At 44.8% G+C, this 23,472-nt stretch overlaps 2 protein-coding genes across 8 annotated transcripts; both read left to right on the forward strand.

Annotated features, from left to right (window-relative positions):
• The first annotated feature begins 358 nt into the window (after window positions 1-358).
• On the forward strand, window positions 359-12,442 carry LOC135543249 (transmembrane protein 272-like). 5 transcript variants are annotated; one of them, XM_064970380.1, is made up of 5 exons: window positions 359-630; window positions 3,008-3,082; window positions 4,231-4,290; window positions 10,500-10,582; window positions 10,763-12,442. In XM_064970380.1, the coding sequence occupies exons 2-5, from the start codon at window positions 3,028-3,030 to the stop codon at window positions 11,138-11,140; spliced, it is 576 nt and encodes a 191-aa protein (XP_064826452.1). In that variant the 5' UTR covers window positions 359-630; window positions 3,008-3,027; the 3' UTR covers window positions 11,141-12,442. The 5 variants fall into 5 exon arrangements, with proteins under 5 accessions (XP_064826452.1, XP_064826456.1, XP_064826454.1 ...); XM_064970384.1 differs by lacking the exons at window positions 3,008-3,082; window positions 4,231-4,290 and having other exon boundaries at window positions 367-630; XM_064970382.1 differs by lacking the exons at window positions 359-630; window positions 3,008-3,082; window positions 4,231-4,290 and adding an exon at window positions 4,297-6,739.
• A 243-nt stretch (window positions 12,443-12,685) lies between these two features.
• gk (glycerol kinase) lies at window positions 12,686-23,008 on the forward strand. 3 transcript variants are annotated; one of them, XM_064970377.1, is made up of 21 exons: window positions 12,686-13,014; window positions 14,186-14,259; window positions 14,372-14,478; window positions 14,574-14,651; window positions 14,762-14,841; window positions 15,026-15,163; window positions 15,457-15,566; window positions 15,672-15,738; window positions 15,980-15,997; window positions 17,992-18,027; window positions 18,142-18,209; window positions 18,334-18,376; window positions 18,513-18,593; window positions 18,726-18,804; window positions 18,929-19,025; window positions 19,127-19,332; window positions 19,453-19,596; window positions 21,529-21,543; window positions 21,704-21,790; window positions 22,209-22,295; window positions 22,747-23,008. In XM_064970377.1, exons 1-21 carry the CDS (start codon window positions 12,922-12,924, stop codon window positions 22,755-22,757), a joined length of 1,719 nt encoding a protein of 572 aa, XP_064826449.1. In that variant the 5' UTR covers window positions 12,686-12,921; the 3' UTR covers window positions 22,758-23,008. The 3 variants fall into 3 exon arrangements, with proteins under 3 accessions (XP_064826449.1, XP_064826450.1, XP_064826451.1); XM_064970378.1 differs by lacking the exon at window positions 21,529-21,543 and having other exon boundaries at window positions 12,687-13,014; XM_064970379.1 differs by lacking the exons at window positions 15,980-15,997; window positions 21,529-21,543 and having other exon boundaries at window positions 12,687-13,014.
• Window positions 23,009-23,472: the final 464 nt, after the last annotated feature.

Below are 23,472 nucleotides of genomic sequence, written 5' to 3' on the forward strand. Positions count from 1 at the left end.
TTTAACTGGTGGGTGGGCAGCTGTGGGTGGTGGGTGGGCTGCTGTGGGTGGTGGGTGGGCTGCTGTGGGGGGTAGGTGGGCAGCTGTGGGGGTGGGTGGGCCGCTGTGGGTGGTGGGTGGGCAGCTGTGGGGGTGGGTGGGCTGCTGTGGGGGGTGGGTGGGCAGCTGTGGGTGGTGGGTGGGCTGTGGGTGGGGGTGGGTGGGGGTGGGCAGCTGTGGGGGTGGGTGGGCTGCTGTGGGGGGTGGGTGGGCAGCTGTGGGGGTGGGTGGGCTGCTGTGGGGGGGGTGGGTGGGGGGGTGGGCAGCTGTGGGTGGGGTGGGTGGGCTGCTGTAGGTATCCTGCGAGATGAAAAAACAGGATTTTAGGCGCAAGATTCAGAGAAACGTATTTGGACAATATTCCTCCTATTCATGAAAACATTGCACTCGCCCATGCAGTTGTTTTAATAAACTACTCTGCGGGGACGTGGGAGGGCGAGACTCTCCCTGATAAAGGAGAGGGGCTCAAGAATACAGTTTCACAGAAGATGCTCAACTGAAACCGTCTCCGAGTTCCACTTGTTTTGTTGTGCACTGATTAAAAACGGAACTTTCCACACGTTGTCCAGACTATTTCAGGAAGGCCAGAAGGTAAGTAATTGTGAACTGGTGGAGTTTTTATATTATTAACACGTATTTGTGGAGAACATTCTTTTTAATTCTATCTAAACAGTAGGTTAACCTTTTTGTCTCTGCGTTGACATAATTGACCATCCAGGTCATTCGATATAGCCTTTGCGCTTATTTCAATTGGATGTGCATGGTTACCAGGTTTCCAGTACGCTCTCGCTCTGTTTTCTGGTCAGTGTGGATGCAAAATAATGTTCGGGTGGATATTAGGTTGTAGGTGACTGTAAGGGAATTCTGCCCTGTGCACACTGGAGACCACAGGAAAACTTCTTTGATCAGAGGTTTTGTTGAATAAAGATTGCAACCCGGAGTTTACACTTACCGCAATTTGCAAGCAAGACACTCAGTTCTGAAGATGGTGTTTTGCCTTTTTATCCCCTACTATAGTTCACCCCGCCCAGGCTGATGTCCCTTAACTTTAACACCATATAAGCCCAGAATTTTCACTCCGCTGGGCGGAGTTCAGTTTATTGTGTTATTGGCAGTTAGTTTCCCAATCCTTCTTCCTCTTATTTCTATCATGTGCTAGCAGAAGTAAGACTGGAACATGGCATCAACAGAAACTGGCTAAGTTCCCTTTATTTATCTGTTACCAAATCACATTTTATTTGTCACATACACATGGTTAGCAGATTTTAATGCGAGTGTAGCGAAATGCTTGTGCTTCTAGTTCCGACAATGCAGTAATAACCAACGAGTAATCTAACCTAACAATTCCACAACTACTACCTTATACACACAAGTGTAAAGGGATAAAGAATATGTACATAAAGATATGAATGAGTGATGGTACAGAACGGCATAGGCAAGATGCAGTAGATGGTATCGAGTACAGTATATACATATGAGATGAGTAATGTAGGGTATGTAAACATTATATTAAGAGAGCTTGTTTAAAGTGGCTAGTGATACATTTATTACATCAATTTCCATTATTAAAGTGGCTGGAGTTGAGTCAGCATGTTGGCATCAGCCACTCAATGTTAGTGGTGGCTGTTTAACAGTCTGATTGCCTTGAGATAGAAGCTTGTTTTCAGTCTCTCGGTCCCTGCTTTGATGCACCTGTACTGACCTCGCCTTCTGGATGATAGCGGGGTGAACAGGCAGTGGCTCGAGTGGTTGTTGTCCTTGATGATCTTTATGGCCTTCATGTGACATCGGGTGGTGTAGGTGCCCTGGAGGGCAGGTAATTTGCCCCCGGTGATGCGTTGTGCAAACCTCACTACCCTCTGGAGAGCCTTACAGTTGTGGGCTGAGCAGTTGCCGTACCAGGCGGTGATACAGCCTGACGGGATGCTCTCGATTGTGCATCTGTCGAAGTTTGTGAGTGCTTTTGGTGACAAGCTGAATTTCTTCAGCCTCCTGAGGTTGAAGAGGCGCTGCTGCGCCTTCTTCACAACGCTGTCTGTGTGGGTGGACCAATTCAATTTGTCCGTGATGTGTACGCCGAGGAACTTAACTTACTACCCTCTCCACTACTGTCCCGTCGATGCGGATAGGGGGGTGCTCCCTCTGCTGTTTCCTGAAGTCCACAATCATCTCCTTTGTTGACGTTGAGTGTGAGGTTATTTTCCTGACACCACACACCGAGGGCCCTCACCTCCTCCCTGTAGGTCGTCTCGTCGTTGTGGTTCATCAAACCTACCACTGTGGTGTCATCCGCAAACTTGATGATTGAGTTGGAGGCGTGCATGGCCCGCAGTAGAAGGGTGAACATGGAGTACAGGAGAGGGCTCAGAACGCACCCTTGTGGGGCCCCACTGTTGAGGATCAGCGGGGTGAATATGTTGTCACCTACCCTCACCACCTGGGGGCGGCCCGTCAGGAAGTTCAGTACCCTGTTGCACAGGGCGGGGTCGAGACCCTGGGTCTCAAGCTTGATGACGAGTTTGGGGGGTACTATGGTGTTAAATGCTGAGCTGTAGTCGATGAACAGCATTCTCACATAGGTATTCCTCTTGTCCAGATGGGTTAGGGAAGTGTTCAGTGTGGTTGCGATTGCGTCGTTTGTGGACCTATTGGGGCGGTAAGCAAATTGGAGTGGGTCTAGGGTGTCAGGTAGGGTGGCCCTCTTGGAGCATGTGGGAACAGCAGACTGGGATAAGGATTGATTGAATATGTCCGTAAACACCCCATCAGTATAGTTCAACACTCAGGCTTGTACAATTGACCTCTTAATAGTTGTAATGTGTCGACACTGATCCTTAATCTCAAGCTGAAGCAAAACATCAAGCGTTGTACTTTCGTAATTACAGGTGTTCTTAAGTAACAGTTAGTATGTCTTTTCCACACCTAAGCATCTTCCTATAATGTACAGCTATTATAAAATTCTTTACAGTGACCTGTGCAGAATTCATCATGACTGGTGTGGCGAAGACATGTCATCACTGTCTGTCTAAGATGGCCAGTAATGGTGAGTGAGTCACATACACAAACACACACAATCTATTCAAAAACATTCATTAACATGAAGGAACTGAATTGCACTGTGGAATATCATGGATAATGTGGATAATGTGGATCCTCTGTAGCTGCACTCGCAACGCCATGATAGTGATTCCAGCGACCAACCATATGTAAAGAATGTACAGAATGCGCGCATGACTGTCAGTCGCTTTGGATAAAAGCATCTGCTAAATGGCATATATTATATATTAAAATAGAGTTGATGATCAATTTATTGGCACTTCAGATATGGGTACTTTCCCTCTAAATAATAGACTCTGTTAAGTCCTGCTAAGTACCAGAGGCTAAATCTGTTAAATCCTGCTAAGTACCAGAGGCTAAATCTGTTAAATCCTGCTAAGTACCAGAGGCTGTCTCTTTAGGATGGACTCAGACTGGAGGGACTGGGACGGGGGCGAGGGGACGAAGGGGACCGATCAAGACTGTCAGTGTTCGAAGATCACAAATCAAGACTGAAAGCCAGTCCGAGTCAAGACCAAGACCGGAGCAAATCGAGACTGAGTCAAGACCGAGACTGGGACGGGGGCGAGGGGACGAATCCTAGTGAAGAACAAGACCGGAGCAAATCGAGACTGAGTCAAGACCGAGACTGGGACGGGGGCGAGGGGACAAATCCTAGTGAAGAACAAGACCGGAGCAAATCGAGACTGGTTTTAATATGCTATAAAACATGTGTCATGAAGGAGTGTGGATATCTGGCCCAGCGAAGTGGTTTTATGCGTTGACTGAAGGGGGCGATAATTATGAGTTTTGATGTTTTTACACCACTGGTTTCTGAGTCTAAGTCAAGACAGAGTTAAAATGTATCCGAGACCGAGACAAGACCAAGACACTCAATATGTGGTCTCGAGACCGGACTCATCTGGAGTAGGCCTACAACAACACTGGATAGTGGTAATGGTAGTTTAATAAGATTCAGAAGATGTTCATGTCATCAAGAGGAATTCATTTTGCAGCAGTCAAAGTGCATACAGAGGAGGCCACTTATTAACATGGAAAAACACAACAACAGGAAAAAAGCTACATACTTGTTTGATGGTTAATGCTTTGCATGTATTCTTCTGGACAGATTTATAACGGTTTCTTTTTCTCTAGCCTACTTTGTGGTGGGACTTCTGTTCTTTCTTGCCGTTCCTCTCACCATGGCGTTTGTAGGTAAGACCATGTAATTATAAATGACCATACTAGAATGGACATGAACCTTATGATTGATGGGATTAAGGTCAGCCATTTTGGTCAGGGAGTTGGTCAGCCAGCGTAGTAAGATAATGTGTTAAAAGAAATGAAGAATTTATCAACACTAGATAGCCAGACAGTTTTAGAGGAATGTTTCAAATTAAATGCCAATATGCCAACACTCCATTCAAACAACACAGTCAATCCACAGCCACACTGGCTGAAATCAGTTGATGATACTGTAGGACTTAGACAAGTGGTAAATGCAACAAGTTCTGATATTGCATCATATCATTGCATTAACAGCTTTCTGAGAAAACCAAAAATGTTGACATTTTATGGATTGTTTACTTATAATTTAGAGGATACTTATACAGAAAATTGGTATAAAACCAGTATAAACTAAAGTTATAATTACTAATGGCACCCGTCCTTATGGACTGTATCATCATTTAAATGATTAATTAGATTTAATGCAATTCCCCCTCCTACAAATCAAACATGTGTTTATATGTTGATCTTTTTGGTCTCTGGATATACCAATATTCTCAACTCCAGAGCATTTAAACAACTCCCATAGGCCTATTTCCATGGGATCATGTCACCTGCTTTCTCTTTAAAATGTATTGTTGGCCTACCATGAACACACGTTATGTTATGTTATATATACAGTGCCTTCATTTTCAGATCCCTTGACTTCTCCCACATTTTGTTACGTTACAGCCTTACTCTAAACATTCTTTATCAAATAAAAAAACTCATCAATCTACTGCACATGACAAAGCTAAAACAGGTTTTTAGACATTTTTGCAAGTTTATTCAACATAAAAAACTAAAATATACTTAACTATTCAGACCTTTTGCTATGAGACTTCAAAATTAAGCTCAGATGCATCATGTTTCCATTGATCATCCTTGAGATGTTTCTACAGCTTGATTGGAGTCCACCTGTGGCAAATTCAATTGATTGGACATGATTTAGAAAAGGCACACACCAGTCTATATAAAGTCCCACTGTTGAGAGCAAAAAACAAGCCATGAGGTCGAGGGAATTTGCCGTAGAGCTCCAAGACAGGATTTTGTCGAGACACAGATCTGGGGAAGGGTACCAAAAAATGTCTGCAGCATTGAAGGACCCCAAAAACACAGTGGCCTCCATCATTCTTAAATGGAAGAAGTTTGGAACCACCAAGACTCTTCCTAGAGCTGGCCGCCCGGCCAAACTGAGCAAAAGGGGGAGGAGGGTCAATTGGTCAGGGAGGTGACTAAGAACCCAATGGTCGATCTGACAGGAGTCCAGAGTTCCTCTGTGGAGATGGGAGAACTTTCCAGAAGGACAACCATTTCTGCAGCATTCCACCAATCAGGCATTTATGGTAGAGTGGACAGACGGAAGCCACTCCTCAGTAAAATGCACATGACAGCCTGCTTGGAGTTTGCCAAAAGGTTCTCTACATTTTGAAATGTTGTGTAGCCTAATTCTAGATGTTTTTCTCTTTCTACCCTCTCCAGCTAGGCTACTCCGACCCCCACAGGGACTATACAGGGGCAGGGCAAACCATTTTATCCAGGAATTAGGATGTAACTGTAACTGTAACTGTAAAACCAAATTATAGTTTTAGCTGCCCCCAAAATAGACAGTATTGAGTGAAGTGACCAGACAGAATTTGTAGCTGTCACAGATGCAACCACATCCAAGCATGGACGAAGTATGCCTACTTTCTACCTCTCCACTTTATCTACCAGCTCACGTTTGTTTCCTATGTTTTAGGCCTAGTGCTTGGGCTATATGACGCATTATATTCCTTGCTATATTTGACAACATTGTTTGAAAGGTGTTGAAGGTTAGTTTATGAGTTGGGTATAACAGGGCAGCGGGCGATAAGATAGTATGTTGAATATTTTACGCATGGGCCCGCCCTAGACTATAAACCAGCAGCGCAGTTAATACTTAGACCTATGTGGATTGCTGCATGTTGTAAAATGAATATGAGTATTGTGATGCATAATTGCCATAGTACTTTGGAATGTCCAGTCAATGAGCATTATGATTAAGGCCAACTAGTCATTCTACAGATCGATGCTTGATGACAGCATCATCTCTCGTAGTAACGGTGCCATTTCAAAAACCGGGGAAATAATAAAACAACCATATGCTAATAATTGTTGTAACCCTTCCAATTGTTAGTTGGAAGCGCTCGTTTTTATTTCGTGCAGCCGAACGGACAATAAGCAAGTATGTGAGGAATCTAAGGTCTCCCCCTTGCCAACTTTCTTAACGTCTCCCCTTTCTCCTCCTTGCCAACTCTCCTCTTGCGCCTAACGGTTTAAGAATATTGGTATATCCAGAAACCAAAAAGCTGAACAGATATACACATGTTTTATTTGGAGGAAGGGGGAATTGCATTGAATCAAGTTCTTACGGGAGGTAAGGGATCCAATGTGTCAACGTTTTAAATAAATCGCCTACATTGTTAGGTCTACATTTAATTGTCAGGGACAGATACAATGATTACAATGTCTCAATATTTTGTTATCCTAATCTACTTATTTAACTCTATACTGACTAAAAAACTCTAAACCAATCTAATAATAAAAAGACGGTCGTAACAGTTTTAGTTAAACGCCCATCTTTTATTTAAGCAGACTTTTAACATCTCTGCACTACCAGTGGTCGAGTCTGGAGGGAGAACCGGTAGGGAGCGGTTAGTTCAGGTAGGTTACCCGGCCTGTCTAACGCCTCCTGCGGCCTCCTCTCCTGCGACGCCGGGACACCCTGGGGCGACGGCGCCTGCGGATACGACGGCTGGCTCTGCGTCTTCTGGGCATAGTGATTGATAGATAAGACTATGAATGACTTTGAGATGTGCCGGGGGTCCCTTTTATAGGGCCGGAGGGGGGCGGGAGTTACGTCATCATGGATAAACGATGACGCAATAATTATTAATGACAATTATAATTTTGAAAAGTCCTGTCATAAGTGAGGTCATAGTAGCATTGTCAGGATGATGCAATAGTCACTGTGCCATTCCAAACACAAAACCCGGAAAAATACAAAACACAGTAGAATATAAATTGGATAATCAGATGTGGTAATATGACAAGCTTTGCTTGAGCCTAAAATGAAAAAAAAAAAATAAAATTGGCCCAAAGTTGTAGGAGACCTTCCTGCAGCTTAGATTCCTTAGCACAGGCCTATTATAATATACATATGACAATATTTGAGGATGACAATCATTAATTTATATTACACAATTTCTGAAATATCACATGCCTTCACTTTTATTTTCCTGCATAAGTAAAATCAGGATTATGCCTCTACTGCCATTCATTCCAATTAGACTGGGTGGGATTTCTCCCTGACCAATATGGCTGCCCTTCATTCACATTAAACTGGGTTGGATTTCTCCCTGTCCAATATGGCTGCCATTCATTCACATTAGACTGGGTTGGATTTCTCTCTGTCCAATATGGCTGCCATTCATTCACATTAGACTGGGTGGGATTTCTCTCTGTCCAATATGGCTGCCATTCATTCACATTAAACCCGTGAGGCTTGTGAAGGTGGTAAATGACCTAGACCTAGTGCTGCTTTTGATACCATCGATCACCACATTCTTTTGGAGAGATTGGAAACCCAAATTGGTCTACACGGACAAGTTCTCCAATATGGCTGCCATTCATTCACATTAGACTGGGTTGGATTTCTCCCTGTCCAATATGGCTGCCATTCATTCACATTAGACTGGGTTGGATTTCTCCCTGTCCAATATGGCTGCCATTCATTCACATTAGACTGGGTGGGATTTCTCCCTGTCCAATATGGCTGCCATTCATTCACATTAGACTGGGTTGGATTTCTCCCTGTCCAATATGGCTGCCATTCATTCACATTAGACTGGGTGGGATTTCTCCCTGTCCAATATGGCTGCCATTCATTCACATTAGACTGGGTGGGATTTCTCCCTGTCCAATATGGCTGCCATTCATTCACATTAGACTGGGTGGGATTTCTCCCTGTCCAATATGGCTGCCATTCATTCACATTAGACTGGGTTGGATTTCTCCCTGACCAATATGGCTGCCATTCATTCACATTAGACTGGGTTGGATTTCTCCCTGTCCAATATGGCTGCTATTCATTCACATTAGACTGGGTTGGATTTCTCCCTGACCAATATGGCTGCCATTCATTCACATTAGACTGGGTTGGATTTCTCCCTGACCAATATGGCTGCCATTCATTCACATTAGACTGGGTTGGATTTCTCCCTGTCCAATATGGCTGCCATTCATTCACATGAGACTGGATTGGATTTCTCCCTGTCCAATATGGCTGTCATTCATTCACATGAGACTGGGTTGGATTACTCCCTGTCCAATATGGCTGTCATTCATTCACATGAGACTGGGTTGGATTACTCCCTGTCCAATATGGCTGTCATTCATTCACATGAAACTGGGTTGGATTTCTCCCTGTCCAATATGGCTGCCATTCATTCACATGAGACTGGGTTGGATTTCTCCCTGTCCAATATGGCTGCCATTCATTCACATGAGACTGGGTTGGATTACTCCCTGTCCAATATGGCTGTCATTCATTCACATGAGACTGGGTTGGATTTCTCCCTGTCCAATATGGCTGCCATTCATTCACATGAGACTGGGTTGGATTTCTCCCTGTCCAATATGGCTGCCATTCATTCACATTAGACTGGGTTGGATTTCTCCCTGACCAATATGGCTGCCATTCATTCACATTAGACTGGGTTGGATTTCTCCCTGACCAATATGGCTGTCATTCATTCACATGAGACTGGGTTGGATTTCTCCCTGTCCAATATGGCTGTCATTCATTCACATGAGACTGGGTTGGATTTCTCCCTGTCCAATATGGCTGCCATTCATTCACATTAGACTGGGTTGGATTTCTCCCTGTCCAATATGGCTGTCATTCATTCACATGAGACTGGGTTGGATTTCTCCCTGTCCAATATGGCTGCCATTCATTCACATTAGACTGGGTTGGATTTCTCCCTGTCCAATATGGCTGTCATTCATTCACATGAGACTGGGTTGGATTTCTCCCTGACCAATATGGCTGCCATTCATTCACATTAGACTGGGTTGGATTTCTCCCTGACCAATATGGCTGCCATTCATTCACATTAGACTGGGTTGGATTTCTCCCTGTCCAATATGGCTGTCATTCATTCACATTAGACTGGGTTGGATTTCTCCCTGACCAATATGGCTGCCATTCATTCACGTTAGACTGGGTTGGATTTCTCCCTGTCCAATATGGCTGCCATTCATTCACATTAGACTGGGTTGGATTTGTCCCTGACCAATATGGCTGCCATTTTCATCCCATTGTGGAACTTTGTGGGCTAGGAAAATCTCCCTAGAAAGGCTGGGAACCTAGGAAGAAAGCTAGAGAGGAACCAGGCTCTGAGGGGTGGCCAGTCAGTCCACTTCTGGCTGTACTAGTAGGAGATTATAAGAGAACGTGGCCATTAAGGCCAGATCGTTCTTCAAGATGTTCAAATGTTCATAGATGACCAGCCAGGTCAAATAATAATCAGTGGTTATAGAGGGTGCAAAAAGTCAGCACCTCAGGAGTAAATGTAATTTGGCTTTTCATAGCTGAGCATTCAGAGATTTGTCCCTGACCAATATGGCTGCCATTTCATCCCATTGAGTGGGCTAGGAAAATCTCTAGAAAGGCTCAAATCGAGACCGCATGTGCGGTAGAGCGGGAGAGAGAGACAGAGAGAGACAGAGAGAGAGAGAGACAGAGAGGGAGAGGGGCGAAGCAGCAGGTCCAGAACAAGCAGAAACTCAGCAGCATGACCAGGTGGACTGGGGCCTGACAGCCAGTAGTTGTCAGGCCAGATATTCCTGAGGCATGGCCCTATAGGGCTCAGAACCTCCAGGAGGGGAGAGAGAGATGGGGGAATTAGAGGGAGCACACTTAATATCACAGGGGCCCAGATAAGACAGGACATTACACCAGATAGGACAGACTGACACTAGCCCCCCCGGTACATAGACTATTACAACATAGATACAGGGGACTGAGACAGGGGGGGTCTGGGGAGATGCACGTATTGGTTTTGGTACTGTATTTGTCCTATTGAGTTATGTTGGTAAACTAATGAACTGTTGATGATGTTTAACCCCTGCAGGTGTGAAGTCTATAGACGACTGCCCTGTTCAGCCAATGATTCCTCTGTACCTGCTGGTGGGTGGGGTTGTTGGCAGTGTAAAGGTAATGGTTGTGTTCCAGATCAGAGGTTGTAATGTGGAAACAGGAAAGTAGAACAGATTCCAAACTCTTCCAGGCTGTAAAAATGATAGACAGTGCAAAACAATATGTAAGGAAGGCAGGCACTGTCGCTCTAGTGTTCACCCCAATCTGACCCACGACCTCTGACCCTGAACCTTCCAGGTCACGCTGCTCCTGTACGACACCACCCACATGAGGTCGCTCATCTCCAAGTCGGTCGTTATCGGCGACGACGATCCCGACGAGTATCCATGGAGACAGAACGCAAACAAGTACTACGTGCACGTCATCCTCAGCCTGTTCCTGTTCGTCTGGTTCCTCCTGGGGAACTACTGGGTGTTCTCTGTGTTCCTGCCTAACTTCATCACACCCTTCCACCAGCCACAGGACTACTGCAGGAAGTCTCTGTACCTATTTGCTGTGTTTGTGTTGACGCTCAGCCACACCGTGCTGCTCCTGCTACTCTGCTGTGGGGTCTGTGTACACGTCTGCTCTCAGACCAGCACCAGGGACGACTACGGGGATAGTGATGAAGACTGAGTGACTGACTGGCTGGCTGGATGACTGACTCAGAGAAGCATACAGATGTTGGATTTTAATTTGATCATCCTGTTTTTGCAGGAATGCTCCCGCGTAGCAGGAAATACAAGCTTGTAGTGTATCTGAGGTTTAAAAGGGCTTCTGAAATTTGTAATTTCCACTTTGAAATTTCAGACTTGATTTTCCCTTACAAAAATTGTACTGTATCAAACCCTACAAAAATGTCCATTAATTATAATTCATATAATAATTTACATTTCCTGTTGCCCTTATAATTATTTTCCTGCTGTAGCAAACTGTCTCAAATAAAGATCCTACATCTGTACAGAAAGATTGTAGAGCACTGGGGCATTGCAGTTGGATGGTTCTGTAGTTAGTAGAACAGTGGAGCATTGCAGTTTGATGGTTCTGTAGTTAGTAGAACAGTGGAGCATTGCAGTTAGATGGTTCTGTAGTTAGTAGAACAGTGGAGCATTGCAGTTTGATGGTTCTGTAGTTAGTAGAACAGTGGAGCATTGGAGTTTGATGGTTCTGTAGTTAGAAGAGCAGAGCGACAGATGAGGTTGGGTGTGTAACGTTGGGGAGATATGAGCGCAGGGAAAGACTCATCTTAGCATAACTAACAGAAGTTCTCGTCCTCTAGATGTGACCTAGACAGTTGCACTAGGAAAGAAGAGTCATTCTGGTGGCAGCTCCCAAACAAATCTGTGAAATCTACATGTATCATATGTAACCACACAGGTGGGCCTAGGAGCCTGTTGTTAACTTGACTGCATCATGTGGGTGTTTTTGTGCAATGTAATTGTCTTTTTAGATATTAAATTACACAAATGAAACATGTGCTACAATTCTACAACTGTTTCATGTACTTTGTAGGGTCTGAAATGAATTTACAAGGCACGTTTTATATACAGTTCCAGATCAACATTTGATCATCACAGATGTCAGCATGTACAGTATATTGTTTTACTCAATGTAGGATTTTAGCACTAATATTTATTAATTCATGTTTGCACTTAATATAGTATTTTAAATCATTTTGTTTGTCAGGAGGCAATGTGCACTGTTACATTAGGCTCTTGACTTGTGGAAGATCATTTTTGAACGCCGCCAATCTAACAGTACAGCAATACTACTGCACCATCTAGTGGTCAAATTAAGTACTAAAAAGCGTAATCTCACGACAGTTTATTTTTTTAATGTAATTATAATCTTTAGTGGGTGTGATGAATAATCTCTCAATTGAATTGGTGTTCATTTTTTATCATAAGGACATTTGAATGCAAATAAATAATGCCTTTTTCAGAAGTCTTACACAATCATTCATGAAATCAATTTATTTTGGAGGCAGTAGCTAAATAGACCATAAATTCCACTCTGATATATCTACCCAAATTAGTTTGGACGTGCCTCCAAATCTGATTGGTCTATTCGAAGACGCTTCTGACGAGCTGTTAAAGGAAACGCCAATCCCTCACGCCATTGGCTATGCGCGCCCTATCCCTGCGCATTGGTTTGGTCTGTGCTATCTGGAATCCTTGGGACGTCCATTGACGTTGATATTTAAAATGGTTACTGTAGGTAAGCGTTATGGTTAGGTAAAAGGGTAGGGACGTCCCAAGGATCCCAGATAGCAATGTTTGGTGCTTCTGCGTCATCAGAAGCAGTCTCACGCATGCGTCTCTGTGAGCTTAAGTGTCAGCAGCGAGCTACAGGCAGCGGCAAAAGAAAACCAGGTACAGTCCAGTGCTAGCCTCGACCACCGCAAGGACACAGGGCACATGAACAGTAGAATGGCTGCGTCTTCGAGCAGGGTAATGCTGGGGCCACTCGTTGCTGCCATTGACCAGGGTACGAGCTCGACGCGGTTCCTGGTGAGTTACAACTCCCGCAGTCGCATTCAATGGGTCTTCTTGCCTAACGGTGAATGTCCTTTAAATAACCTAGTTAGACACCCGGTTGATTTCGTTATAACTCTCCGATTAGCTTTTTTAATGTAACCTATATAGCCGTACACTATTCTAGTCCCATCGACGGAATGTTTGTGCTTTCTGCAGATTTGTTGTTTAGTAATCGTTCATTCATGCATGAACACGCAGGACTGTAGTGGGACTAACTAAGGGACAGTTCATTCAATTTTCCTAGCTAATTGACTAAATTACTGTCTTCCTCTTGGACGTCATTTCGGCTTGTAAATTTTGTAAGGGTGGTGTCCAATCTCGGTTGTTACAGCCATTAGGCCTAAATCTCCAAATGGCTGGTGTGGTTGTAGGCTCTTTCTCCTGCAGAAACACTTGATTAAACACTAAGCACATGAACCTGATGGCTGGAGTGAAAGCCTGAACACACACACACATGCCAGCCTTTTGTTGATAGGACTATCCTGTTCTAATGTGGAGCCGCCATAGAAATGCTGAGTCTGTAATTCATTCATTGTGCAGACCAGCACATCCTCCAGTGCCTGAAGTTTGTGTAACATTAGGCTTGGAGGGACTCTCCCTCACTCTGTCCCCATCCTCCCCCTGCTGCTATTCCCCTTTAGCATCTTCTTACCCCACATTGAAACCAGCTGTTGTGTCCTACGGAAGCCAGTTTGGACCAAAATGGACAGGTTGACTGATGGGTCACCCCTAAAATCTCAAAATGTTTCCCTAGCCCTCTGAAAGGAAGGCAGGAAAGGAGAGATGGGTGTGTGTGAAAGCTAATGACTAACAAGGACACTTTGATCTGTTAAAGAGCTATCTGTGTTATTGTTGTCACATTTCCTGGAGAGGTGTCTGCTGTTGAGGATACTACTGTGATGGGGCATGGAGCTGTCTGTCCCGTCTCCCTTAATGCTGTCCTCTCTTCTCCCACAACTGATACATCATAACTCTGTGCTGTCTCTCCTGTTGTCGTCTGTCTCTCCTGTCGTCGTCTGTCTCTCCTGTTGTCGTCAGTCTCTCCTGTATTCATCTGTGTTGTTTTTCAGTTCCACTCTGCGGTTTAGGTAGCAGAGATGCTTTGGTCCAGATGTTCACTCCTGTTCTCTCTTCTCATCCCCAGGTTTTCAATGCTAAAACAGCCGAGCTCCTCAGTCACCACCAGGTTGAAATCAACCAGAGTTTCCCCAAGGAAGGGTCGGTACATGCAGCTGTGTTGCCTCTACAAATCCCCTATTAGTTCCATTCAAACTGTGTGACTCGTAACCTCTGAGATCTATTAACCTCTGACCTTTAACCCTCTGTTTAGGTGGGTGGAGGAGGATCCCAAAGAGATCCTGCAGTCTGTGTATGAGTGTATGGAGAGAACCTGTGAGAAACTCACCCAGCTCAATATTGACATCTCCAACATCAAAGGTAAAACACACACACCACATACTGAACACACCCACGCAAACGCTTCCTCATATTACAGACTGTCACTTTCACTCACCAAACGTGAACGTTTCTAGCCATTGGAGTGACCAATCAGAGAGAGACCACGTTGGTTTGGGACAAAGAGACAGGCGAGCCCCTCTACAATGCTATCGGTGAGATATGAATATGTGCCTGTGTTCATCTCTTTCCTCATGACCTATAAAGCCATCATCTAAGCCCTGGAAGGATTTGTAAAGACCCAGGTTGTGTTGGTTGTGTGCAGTGTGGCTGGACCTGCGGACCCAGTCGACCGTGGAGCGTCTGATCAACAAGACACCTGGGAGGAACAAGAACCATTTGAAGGTGAGACGCCGGGGAACACCGACTGCAGACAGTCATGTTTTATCAGGCCTACTTTACCCGGACGTCAAAGGCAAATGTCCAAGAAACAATCCAACTATTCCAACTATCTGAAGTAAAACAAAAGAATAAGCTCAGTTCTACGTCTCTGAGGTATGTGTTATAATTGTCCCCCCTCTCTGCTCAGCACAAGACTGGTCTCCCAATCAGTACGTACTTCAGTGCTGTGAAGCTTCGCTGGCTGATGGATAATGTGGACGAGGTCGCTGAGGCAGTCCTGACACACAGAGCCATGTTCGGCACCGTCGACTCCTGGCTCATCTGGGTAGGAGGGACACCTCTTTAGATGGGGTTTATGATGTCTGTGTGTGAGTGCCATGGTGGGCCTTTCCTATCCTTACCAATCTGCCTACTCCAAGACAAGTTGTCCTCTGTTTCTGACTAGATCTTACATGTGTCCAGTATTGTCTGTGCCCCCCCCCCCCCCCGAGTGTCTGAACAGTGTCTGTTTGCTTCCCCCCCACAGTGTCTGTGTTTTGCCCCCCCCACAGTGTCTGTGTTTTTGCCCCCCCCCCCCCCCCCCACAGTGTCTGATGGGTGTCTGTTTGCCCCCCACAGTGTCTGACAGGGGGGAAGAGTGGGGGAGTCCACTGCACAGACGTGACCAACGCCAGCAGGACCATGCTGTTTAACATCCACACCCTGGACTGGGACCCAGAGCTTTGCAAGTAGGAGAACGTCCACTACATGGTGTACTCCCTCCTACATGTCCATTCAGTGAGACAAACCATATCTTCTGTGTATTGACACTTGTTTTTGACACGTTCTTCCAGGTATTTTGATATTCCAATGGAGATTCTCCCAAAAGTGAGGAGTTCCTCAGAAATCTATGGCTTAATGGTAAGTCCCCATTGTCTGTGTGAATGTCTGTGGGTTGGGAGAAGGTGAGTTATGAAGTGTTGCTCTGTCTATTCAACATGCTTATGATTATTATGTAACAACCTGTGCTTAGCTGTACTTCTATCCAATCATAAGCATTTATGAATCACATTCGTAGGGCATTTAGTCTGTTTTTCATAGTCTGTACTTGCTTGAGGTGTTGTCACAAGCATTCTTTTGTGTGTGTCCCTGTTGTCTATAGAAAATATGTTCTAGCCTGGTGAGTATTGGGGTCTTCATCGACGTCCTCATCAGTGTTAATGCTCTGTCAGAATGTGATCCCCAGTCATCTTGCTTCTGTGTCAGTGACTGAACCATCCAAAGGTGCATTTCCAAGCCATTGAGAAGACAACAGTCAGATGTGTTGAGCAAGACTTTTGAAGGCTTTGAGACAAATAGATTTATTTTTAGGGAGTTACGCCTCACCCTAAATGTACTTATATTGACCCCCCCCCCCCTTTTTATTGTATAGGATATAAAGCATTTTAAAGGTTTGGGTGAAACAGATTTTCATGGTACACACTATATATATATATATATATATATATACACACACGAGTATGTGGACACCCCTTCAAATTGGTGGAATCGGCTAGTTCAGCCACACCCGTTGCTGACAGGTGTATAAAATTGAGCACGCAGCCATGCAATTTCCATAGACAAACATTGGCAGCAGAAGGGCCTTACTGAAGAGCTCAGTGACCTTCAACATGGCACTGTCATAGGATGCCACCTTTCCAACAAGTCAGTTCGTCAAATTTCTGCCCTGGTCAACTGTAAGTGCTGTTATTGTGAAGAGGAACTGTCTCGGAGCAATAATGGCTTGGCCGCAAAATGGTAGACCACACAAGCTCACAGAACGGGACCCTCGAGTGCTGAAGCGTGTAAAAAATTGTTTTTGTCTGTCCTCAGTTGCAACACTCACTACTGAGTTCCTAACTGCCTCTGGAAGCAACGTCAGCACAATAAGTGTTTGTTGGGAGCTTCATGAAATGGGTTTCCATGGCCGAGCAGCCACACACAAGCTTAAGATCACCATGCTCAATACCAAGCGTCTGCTGGAGTGGTGTAAAGCTCGCCACCATTGGACTCTGGAGCAGTGGAAACGCGTGAATCACGCTTCACCATCTGGCAGTCCGAAGGATGAATCTGGGTTTGGTGGATGCCAGGTGAACTCTACCTACCCCAATAGGCAGGGTAGCTTAGTGGTTAGAGCGTTGGACTAGTAACCGGAAGGTTGCAAGTTCAAAACAAACCCCCGAGCTGACAAGGTACAAATCTGTCGTTCTGCCCCTGAACAACCCACTGTTCCTAGGCCGTCATTGAAAATAAGAATTTGTTCTTAACTGACTTGCCTGGTTAAATAAAGGTAAAAATAAATAGTGCAAACTGTAAAGTTTGGTGGAGGAGGAATAATGTTCTGGGGCTGTTTTTCATGGGTCGTGCTATGACCCCTAGTTCCAGTGAAGGGGACCAACTCCATATCAATACCCATGGTTTTGGAATGAGATGTTAGATGAGCAGGTGTCCACATGCTTTTGTAGTGTATTTGTAGAACACATCTTGAGTAGTCAGGTCTGACTGAAACAGACAGACATCCACCAAACCGTTCTGGATCAGATTGGAAATGTACTGGATGGGTGTGTGCTTCCTGTCGTGGCATGCCGCTCTGCTACTGTGGATGATGCCGCCCTACACCTTACTGCAATGCCCCACACCTTGCCCAGGTGTTCAGTGGGCTGCTGTCCACTTCCTGTCTGGCTGCTCCTCATCCTGTTGACATGTTTCTACAAGCTGTTCTGTAAATCTCTTCACTCTTCCACTCCGTTCCATTTCGGTCGTCTCCGTTCCATTTCGAACCCTAGCCCCTTTTGGTGATTGAGGGTTACAGTGAGTTCAATGGGAGTGAAGATATTTGACTTGTGTGCCTTACCATTTGTCTCCAAGACAACTGCATTCGTCTGTCTCCTTCATGCTCTTTGATTGGCTGTATCGTGAACTTCTGTTGGCTATAGCACCGTACTGTAGAGTAAAACACTTCTACAGTCTGTCTGTACACAAGCAACACTTCTACAGCAGCTTGAAACATCAAACTGACATGGCGTTTCATACAGGGAAGAGTCTTTCTTTGCTGGGTCTTGTGGTAAGAATTGGCCAGAATTTTACGCTGTGAAGCTGGTTCATTTTTCTAACACGTTTTTGTTTCTTTGACAGAAATCGGGCTCTCTTAGTGGCATACCCATCTCAGGGGTAGGTTTTGAAACATCCTGTCTTACTCTGTTCAAGGTCTCTTATTACATTTCCTGATGTTATGAGGAGTAATTGGCACCTGTTCCCACCAATCTGAACGGTCTTTGTTTACAGTGTCTTGGGGACCAATCGGCTGCTCTCGTTGGACAGATGTGCTTTCAGGAAGGGCAGGCCAAAAACACGTAAGACTTCTCTCCATAAGGTTTTCATAGCTGGTGATAACCATATATTTGGGATGTACTGTAAGATGGTTTTGAGATATTTATCTGTGACAAACGTCAGTGACCAGGTATGATTATCTTTCAGATATGGAACTGGCTGCTTTCTACTCAGAAACACTGGAGCCAAGGTGATTTTCTTCCAAATCATCTTTAAAAAAAGTAAAAAATAATTTAAGATGTGGAACATTCATCTGTGACATCACTCAGCCTAGACAGGCATTTGCCTGTCTTTTGAAAGTTCTGTTTCACTGTTATCTCTTGCAGCCTGTCATGTCGGACCATGGCCTACTAACCACGGTGGCCTACAAACTCGGTCGAGACAAACCTGCCTGCTACGCGCTAGAGGTAGGCATGGATCATAGATTAAACTTGTACTGCACTATTATGCATTCATATCTGACCTGATCGGTCTGTTGTCAGTTCTATTTTCTGATTGGTCCTTAATTCCCCTACTGGTCTATGATTGGTCGTTGCCAGGGCTCAGTGGCCATAGCGGGGGCTGTGGTTCGCTGGCTGAAGGACAACCTGGGGATCATTCAGACTTCCACAGAGCTGGGTAAGGGGAAGTCCTTCACAACACTAATAGAGGGGTGTGTTCCAGAACACCTCATGATAACTCTGCCTCTCGTCTCCATGCCTCTCGTCTCCATGCCTCTCCTTCTCATTTCCTTCATCCTCAGAGAAACTGGCGGCTTCAGTGGGCACGTCGTACGGTTGTTACTTTGTCCCGGCGTTCTCTGGTCTGTACGCTCCCTACTGGGAGCCCAGTGCACGAGGGTGAGTACTAGTCTTTAAATGAGCCCATTCTCTTTCCCTTGCATTTAGTAAAGAAGGAACGTTAAATCAAGAAGTGTAAAATATCTCGCTCTCATACACAGGATAATCTGTGGTCTGACTCAGTTCACTAACAAGAGTCACCTGGCCTTCGCTGCATTGGAAGCTGTCTGTTTCCAGACTCGAGAGATCCTGGATGCGATGAACCAGGACAGTGGCATCCCTCTGACCCAGCTCCAGGTGGACGGGGGCATGACCTCCAACAGACTACTGATGCAGCTGCAAGCTGATATACTCTGCATCCCCGTTGGTTAGAGTCTCTCTCTCTCTGTTTCTTTGTCTCTATAAGCCTGTCTTTCGCTCGCTCTCTCTTTCACACAAACTATGTTTATGTTAATATCCACAATGATGAGTAAGAATGTGTTTGTAGTGAAGCCCTCCATGCCTGAGACCACTGCCCTGGGGGCGGCCATGGCTGCGGGGGCAGCAGAGGGGGTCAGTGTCTGGAGCCTGCGTCCTGAGGACCTCAGTGAGGTCACCTCTGAGAAGTTTGAGCCACAAATCAACCCTGAAGGTAAAGACATGTAAAGCACTGTTACCTTATTTCAATACTAGCAGTTCCTATTTGTTTGAACACTGACCTACAGTAACAGTCAAACGTTTGGACACACCTACTCATTTAAGGGTCTTTATTATTTTAAAATGTAGAAAACAGTAAAAATAAATAGTGAAGACAATCTATGAAATACTACATGATTCCATGTGTTAACCAAAAAAGTGTTAAACAAATCAAAATATATTTTATATTCAAAGTATGACAGCTTTGCACACTCTTGGCTTTTTTATCAACCAGCTTCACCTGGAATGCTTTTCCAACTTGAAGGAGATCCCACATATGCTGAGCACTTGTTGGCTGCTTTTCCTTTACTCTGCAGTCCAACTCATCACTCGTCCAAACCATCTCAATTAGGTTGAGGTCGGGTGATTGTGGAGGCCAAGTCATCTAATGCAGCACTCATCACTCCCCTTCTTGCCCTTACACAGCCTGGAGGTGTGTTGGGTCATTGTCCTGTTGAAAAACAAATGATAGTCCCACTAAGCGCAAACCAGATGGGATGGCGTCTCGCTTCAGAATGGTGTGGTAAACCATGCTGGTTGTGTGCCTTGAATTCTAAATAAATCACCGTGTCAGCAGCAAAGCACCATCACACCTCCTGCTTCACGGTGGGAACAACACATATGGAGATCATCCGTTCACCTATTTTGCGTCTCACAAAGACACGGCAGTTTGAACCAAAAATCTCACATTTGGACTCATCAGACCAAAGCACAGATTTCCACCAGTCTAATGTCCATTGCTTGTGTTTCTTGGCCCAAGCAAGTCTCTTCTTCTTAGTGGTGTCCTTTAGTAGTGGCTTCTTCGCAGCAATTTGATCATGAGGGCCTGATTCACGCAGTCTCCTCTGAACTGTTGATGTTGAGATGTCTGTTACTTGAACTCTGAAGCATTTATTTGGGCTGCAATCTGAGGTGCAGTTAACTCCAATGAACTTATCCTCTGCAGCAGAGTTAACTCTGGGTCTTTCTTTCCTGTGGCGGTCCTCATGAGAGCCAATTTCATCATAGCGCTTGATGGGTTTTTGTGACTGCACTTGAAGAAACTTTCAAAGTTCTTTAAATGTTCCGGATTGACTGACCTTCATGCCATAAAGTAATGATTTAAATAATAATAATATTTAACCTTTATTTGACTAGGCAAGTCAGTTAAGAACACTTTCTTATTTACAATGACTGCCTAGCTCGGTCAAACCTGGACGATGCTGGGCCAATTGTGCACCACCCTATGGTACTCCCAATCACGGCCGGTTGTGATAGAGCCTGGAATCGAACCAGGGTCTGTAGTGATGCCTCAAGCACTGAGATGCAGTGCCTTAGACCACTGAGCTACTCGGGAGCCCTGTGATGGACTGTTTCTCATATTTGAGCTGTTCTTGCCATAATATGGACTTGATCTTTTACCAAATAGGGCTATCTTCTGTATACCACAACTGATTTGCTCAAACGCATTGAGGAAAACAATCCACAAATGTACTTTTAACAAGGCACACCTGTTAATTGAAATGCATTCCAGGTGACTACCTCATGAAGCTGGTTGAGAGAATGCAAAGCTGTGCAAAGGGTGGCTTCATTGAAGAATCTGAAATATAACATATATATTTTGATTTGTTTAACACTTTTTTGTTTTTGGTAACTACATGATTCCATATGTGTTTCATAATTTTGACGTCTTCACTTATTCTACACTTTAGAAAATAGTTAAAATAAAGAAAAACCCTGGAATGAGTAGGTGTGTCCAAGGTTGACTGGTACTGTAGGTCAAAAGTATTTGTCTCAATTCTGGAGGTAAGGGACACCTGTTACCTTATCTCAATGCTAGCTGTTCCTATTTGTTTGAACAGAGACAGGTAAATATATCTGTCTCTCTGTCTCTCTATGAACCCTGGAGGTCAGGGAGCCTATGGTAAGGACAATATACATGAACCCAGCAAACTGCAAAATGTTTGCTGTTGTGCCCATGTGAATAAATGGGATGATGTATTTATTTCTGTCTTGCTCTCGTGTTCTTCCCCTCTCTCGTGTTCTCTCTCTCGTGTTCTCCCCCTCTCTCTCGTGTTCTGTAGAGAGTGAGTTTCGATATGCTCGCTGGAAGAAGGCCGTACAGAGAGCCATGAACTGGGAAACCACTGAACCCATCTCTAATGGAAATGGTAGGGACTGTTCTCCACTTCAATACTGGTTTAATGTAGGCTGCTCCATAATAGCACCGTGTAAAACAACATGGGACAGTAAGGCGGAACAGTGGCGCCCCTAATGAATACAGTGACAGACTGGGTGGCTGTTCCAATTCCTAAAAACACAACTTCTAAACTGAAAAAGTCCAAGAAATTGTAATCTAGAGTGGCGATGTTGTTGTTGAGCTGTAGCCTGGTCCCAGGCCTGTTTGTGCTGTCTTGCCAACTCTTATGGTCATCATCACGCCAATAACCGTAGGAGTTGGCAAGACAGTAGAAATAAAGGGCTTGGAACAGGCTGGTCAAGCTGTACCCAGAGGTGGTAATTCTGTGTCCCACTGTCTCTCTCTCTCCTGTCTGGCTTGAATTGGACCTGGGTTTGGACATCGTCCAGGTGAAACTAGTATCTTCAGTAGTGTCCCACTGGGCTTTTACATTCTGGGTAGCATGTTCATGTTAATTGGAGCAAAATACATCGCAGGTCAGTGTCCGCTTTAGTGTGGATGTGCTAACAGTGCATGAGAGAGGAAGTGTGTGTGTGAAACATGTACTTTGTATGAACAAGGATGAATGAATTTGACTGAACTGTGTGTGTGTGTACTCTATCATACAGACTAGCTTTTAGTTGATCTGAGGGATAAAGTAGTGAAGTGTGTTTATGGTTAATCTGTATCCTTTGCGCTAACAAAATTAGACTGACTAGCTAGCTCTCCCAACCTACTGCAACAATCACATGCTTTACCTGATCGTTTCTCCTGCAGTAACACCATAGCACCTGCTAGCTCTTCCTTCCAAGACTTAGCGATACTACCAGCTTGCATCAATTGCATGACATTACCCTGTAGTTTCAATCCCTGGCATTTATAGCGAAACATCCCCTCCTATGTGGCCTGGTGGTATTAAACTCTTTCTCTGTTTTTGTTTTTACCCAGGTCACAAGTAGACTGTGGCCCGTGATGCATTGCAGTGGATCAGAAGGGGCGGGTCCAGGAAAGGACACATCCCGCTATTCTTCAGTTTTCCCGGACTACTCCCTCCCGTACCTTTGGTTGAATAGCCAAAACACAAACGCTCCAATCCAACCGTTACCTGGGAACCCAACTGTTGGCCTGGAGCCCAGTGGCTGATGGGAACTGTAGTGTGATTATGGACCCAGTATGAATAAATCTGGTGTTTAGGAATGATGTTGCTCTACATCCTAATGGACATTGCTCTTCTTGTGTGACTGAGTGACTGTGGGGTTGTGGAATGGGTTGTGGATGGGTTGGGTTGTGGATGGGATGGGTTGTGGATGGGTTGGGTTGTGGATGGGTGGTGTGGATGGGTTGTGTTGTGTATGCAATATCTATCCATGTCATTTTTGGTTCCTTGTTTTTGGTCAACAATCAGTTTGTCAACGGATCTTCACTAATGTAGTGATATTCACGGAACACAACTCTTCCTCTAATCCAAAAACACAATCTGTCAATTGTAACATTGCCCAACTGTCACTGTCACGCATTCCTCACTTCACTGTTGTGCTTGAACGAGTTCTCCCAACGTTATATTGGAAAGGGCCTCACAATGAACTGCAATGTGGGTTTCTGGAGCACGTTAGATTTTGTTCTGGGTTTGTGTTGTATGTAAATGGGCTGAGAGATGAACCTTTTCTAACCCTG

This window comes from Oncorhynchus masou, chromosome 7, assembly GCF_036934945.1.
Source record: "Oncorhynchus masou masou isolate Uvic2021 chromosome 7, UVic_Omas_1.1, whole genome shotgun sequence".
Lineage (NCBI taxonomy): Eukaryota > Metazoa > Chordata > Actinopteri > Salmoniformes > Salmonidae > Oncorhynchus > Oncorhynchus masou.

Excerpts from the sequence above, each read along its gene's own strand:
- LOC135543249 (XM_064970380.1), top strand. The coding sequence starts at position 3,028 with ATGACTGGTGTGGCGAAGACATGTCATCACTGTCTGTCTAAGATGGCC. Across the intron at positions 4,291-10,499 it reads TCTCACCATGGCGTTTGTAG|GTGTGAAGTCTATAGACGAC; the intron begins GTAAGACCATGT and ends TAACCCCTGCAG. Across the intron at positions 10,583-10,762 it reads GGGTTGTTGGCAGTGTAAAG|GTCACGCTGCTCCTGTACGA; the intron begins GTAATGGTTGTG and ends TGAACCTTCCAG.
- gk (XM_064970377.1), top strand. The coding sequence starts at position 12,922 with ATGAACAGTAGAATGGCTGCGTCTTCGAGCAGGGTAATGCTGGGGCCA. Across the intron at positions 18,210-18,333 it reads GAAGGGCAGGCCAAAAACAC|ATATGGAACTGGCTGCTTTC; the intron begins GTAAGACTTCTC and ends ATTATCTTTCAG. Across the intron at positions 19,026-19,126 it reads TGGGAGCCCAGTGCACGAGG|GATAATCTGTGGTCTGACTC; the intron begins GTGAGTACTAGT and ends TCTCATACACAG.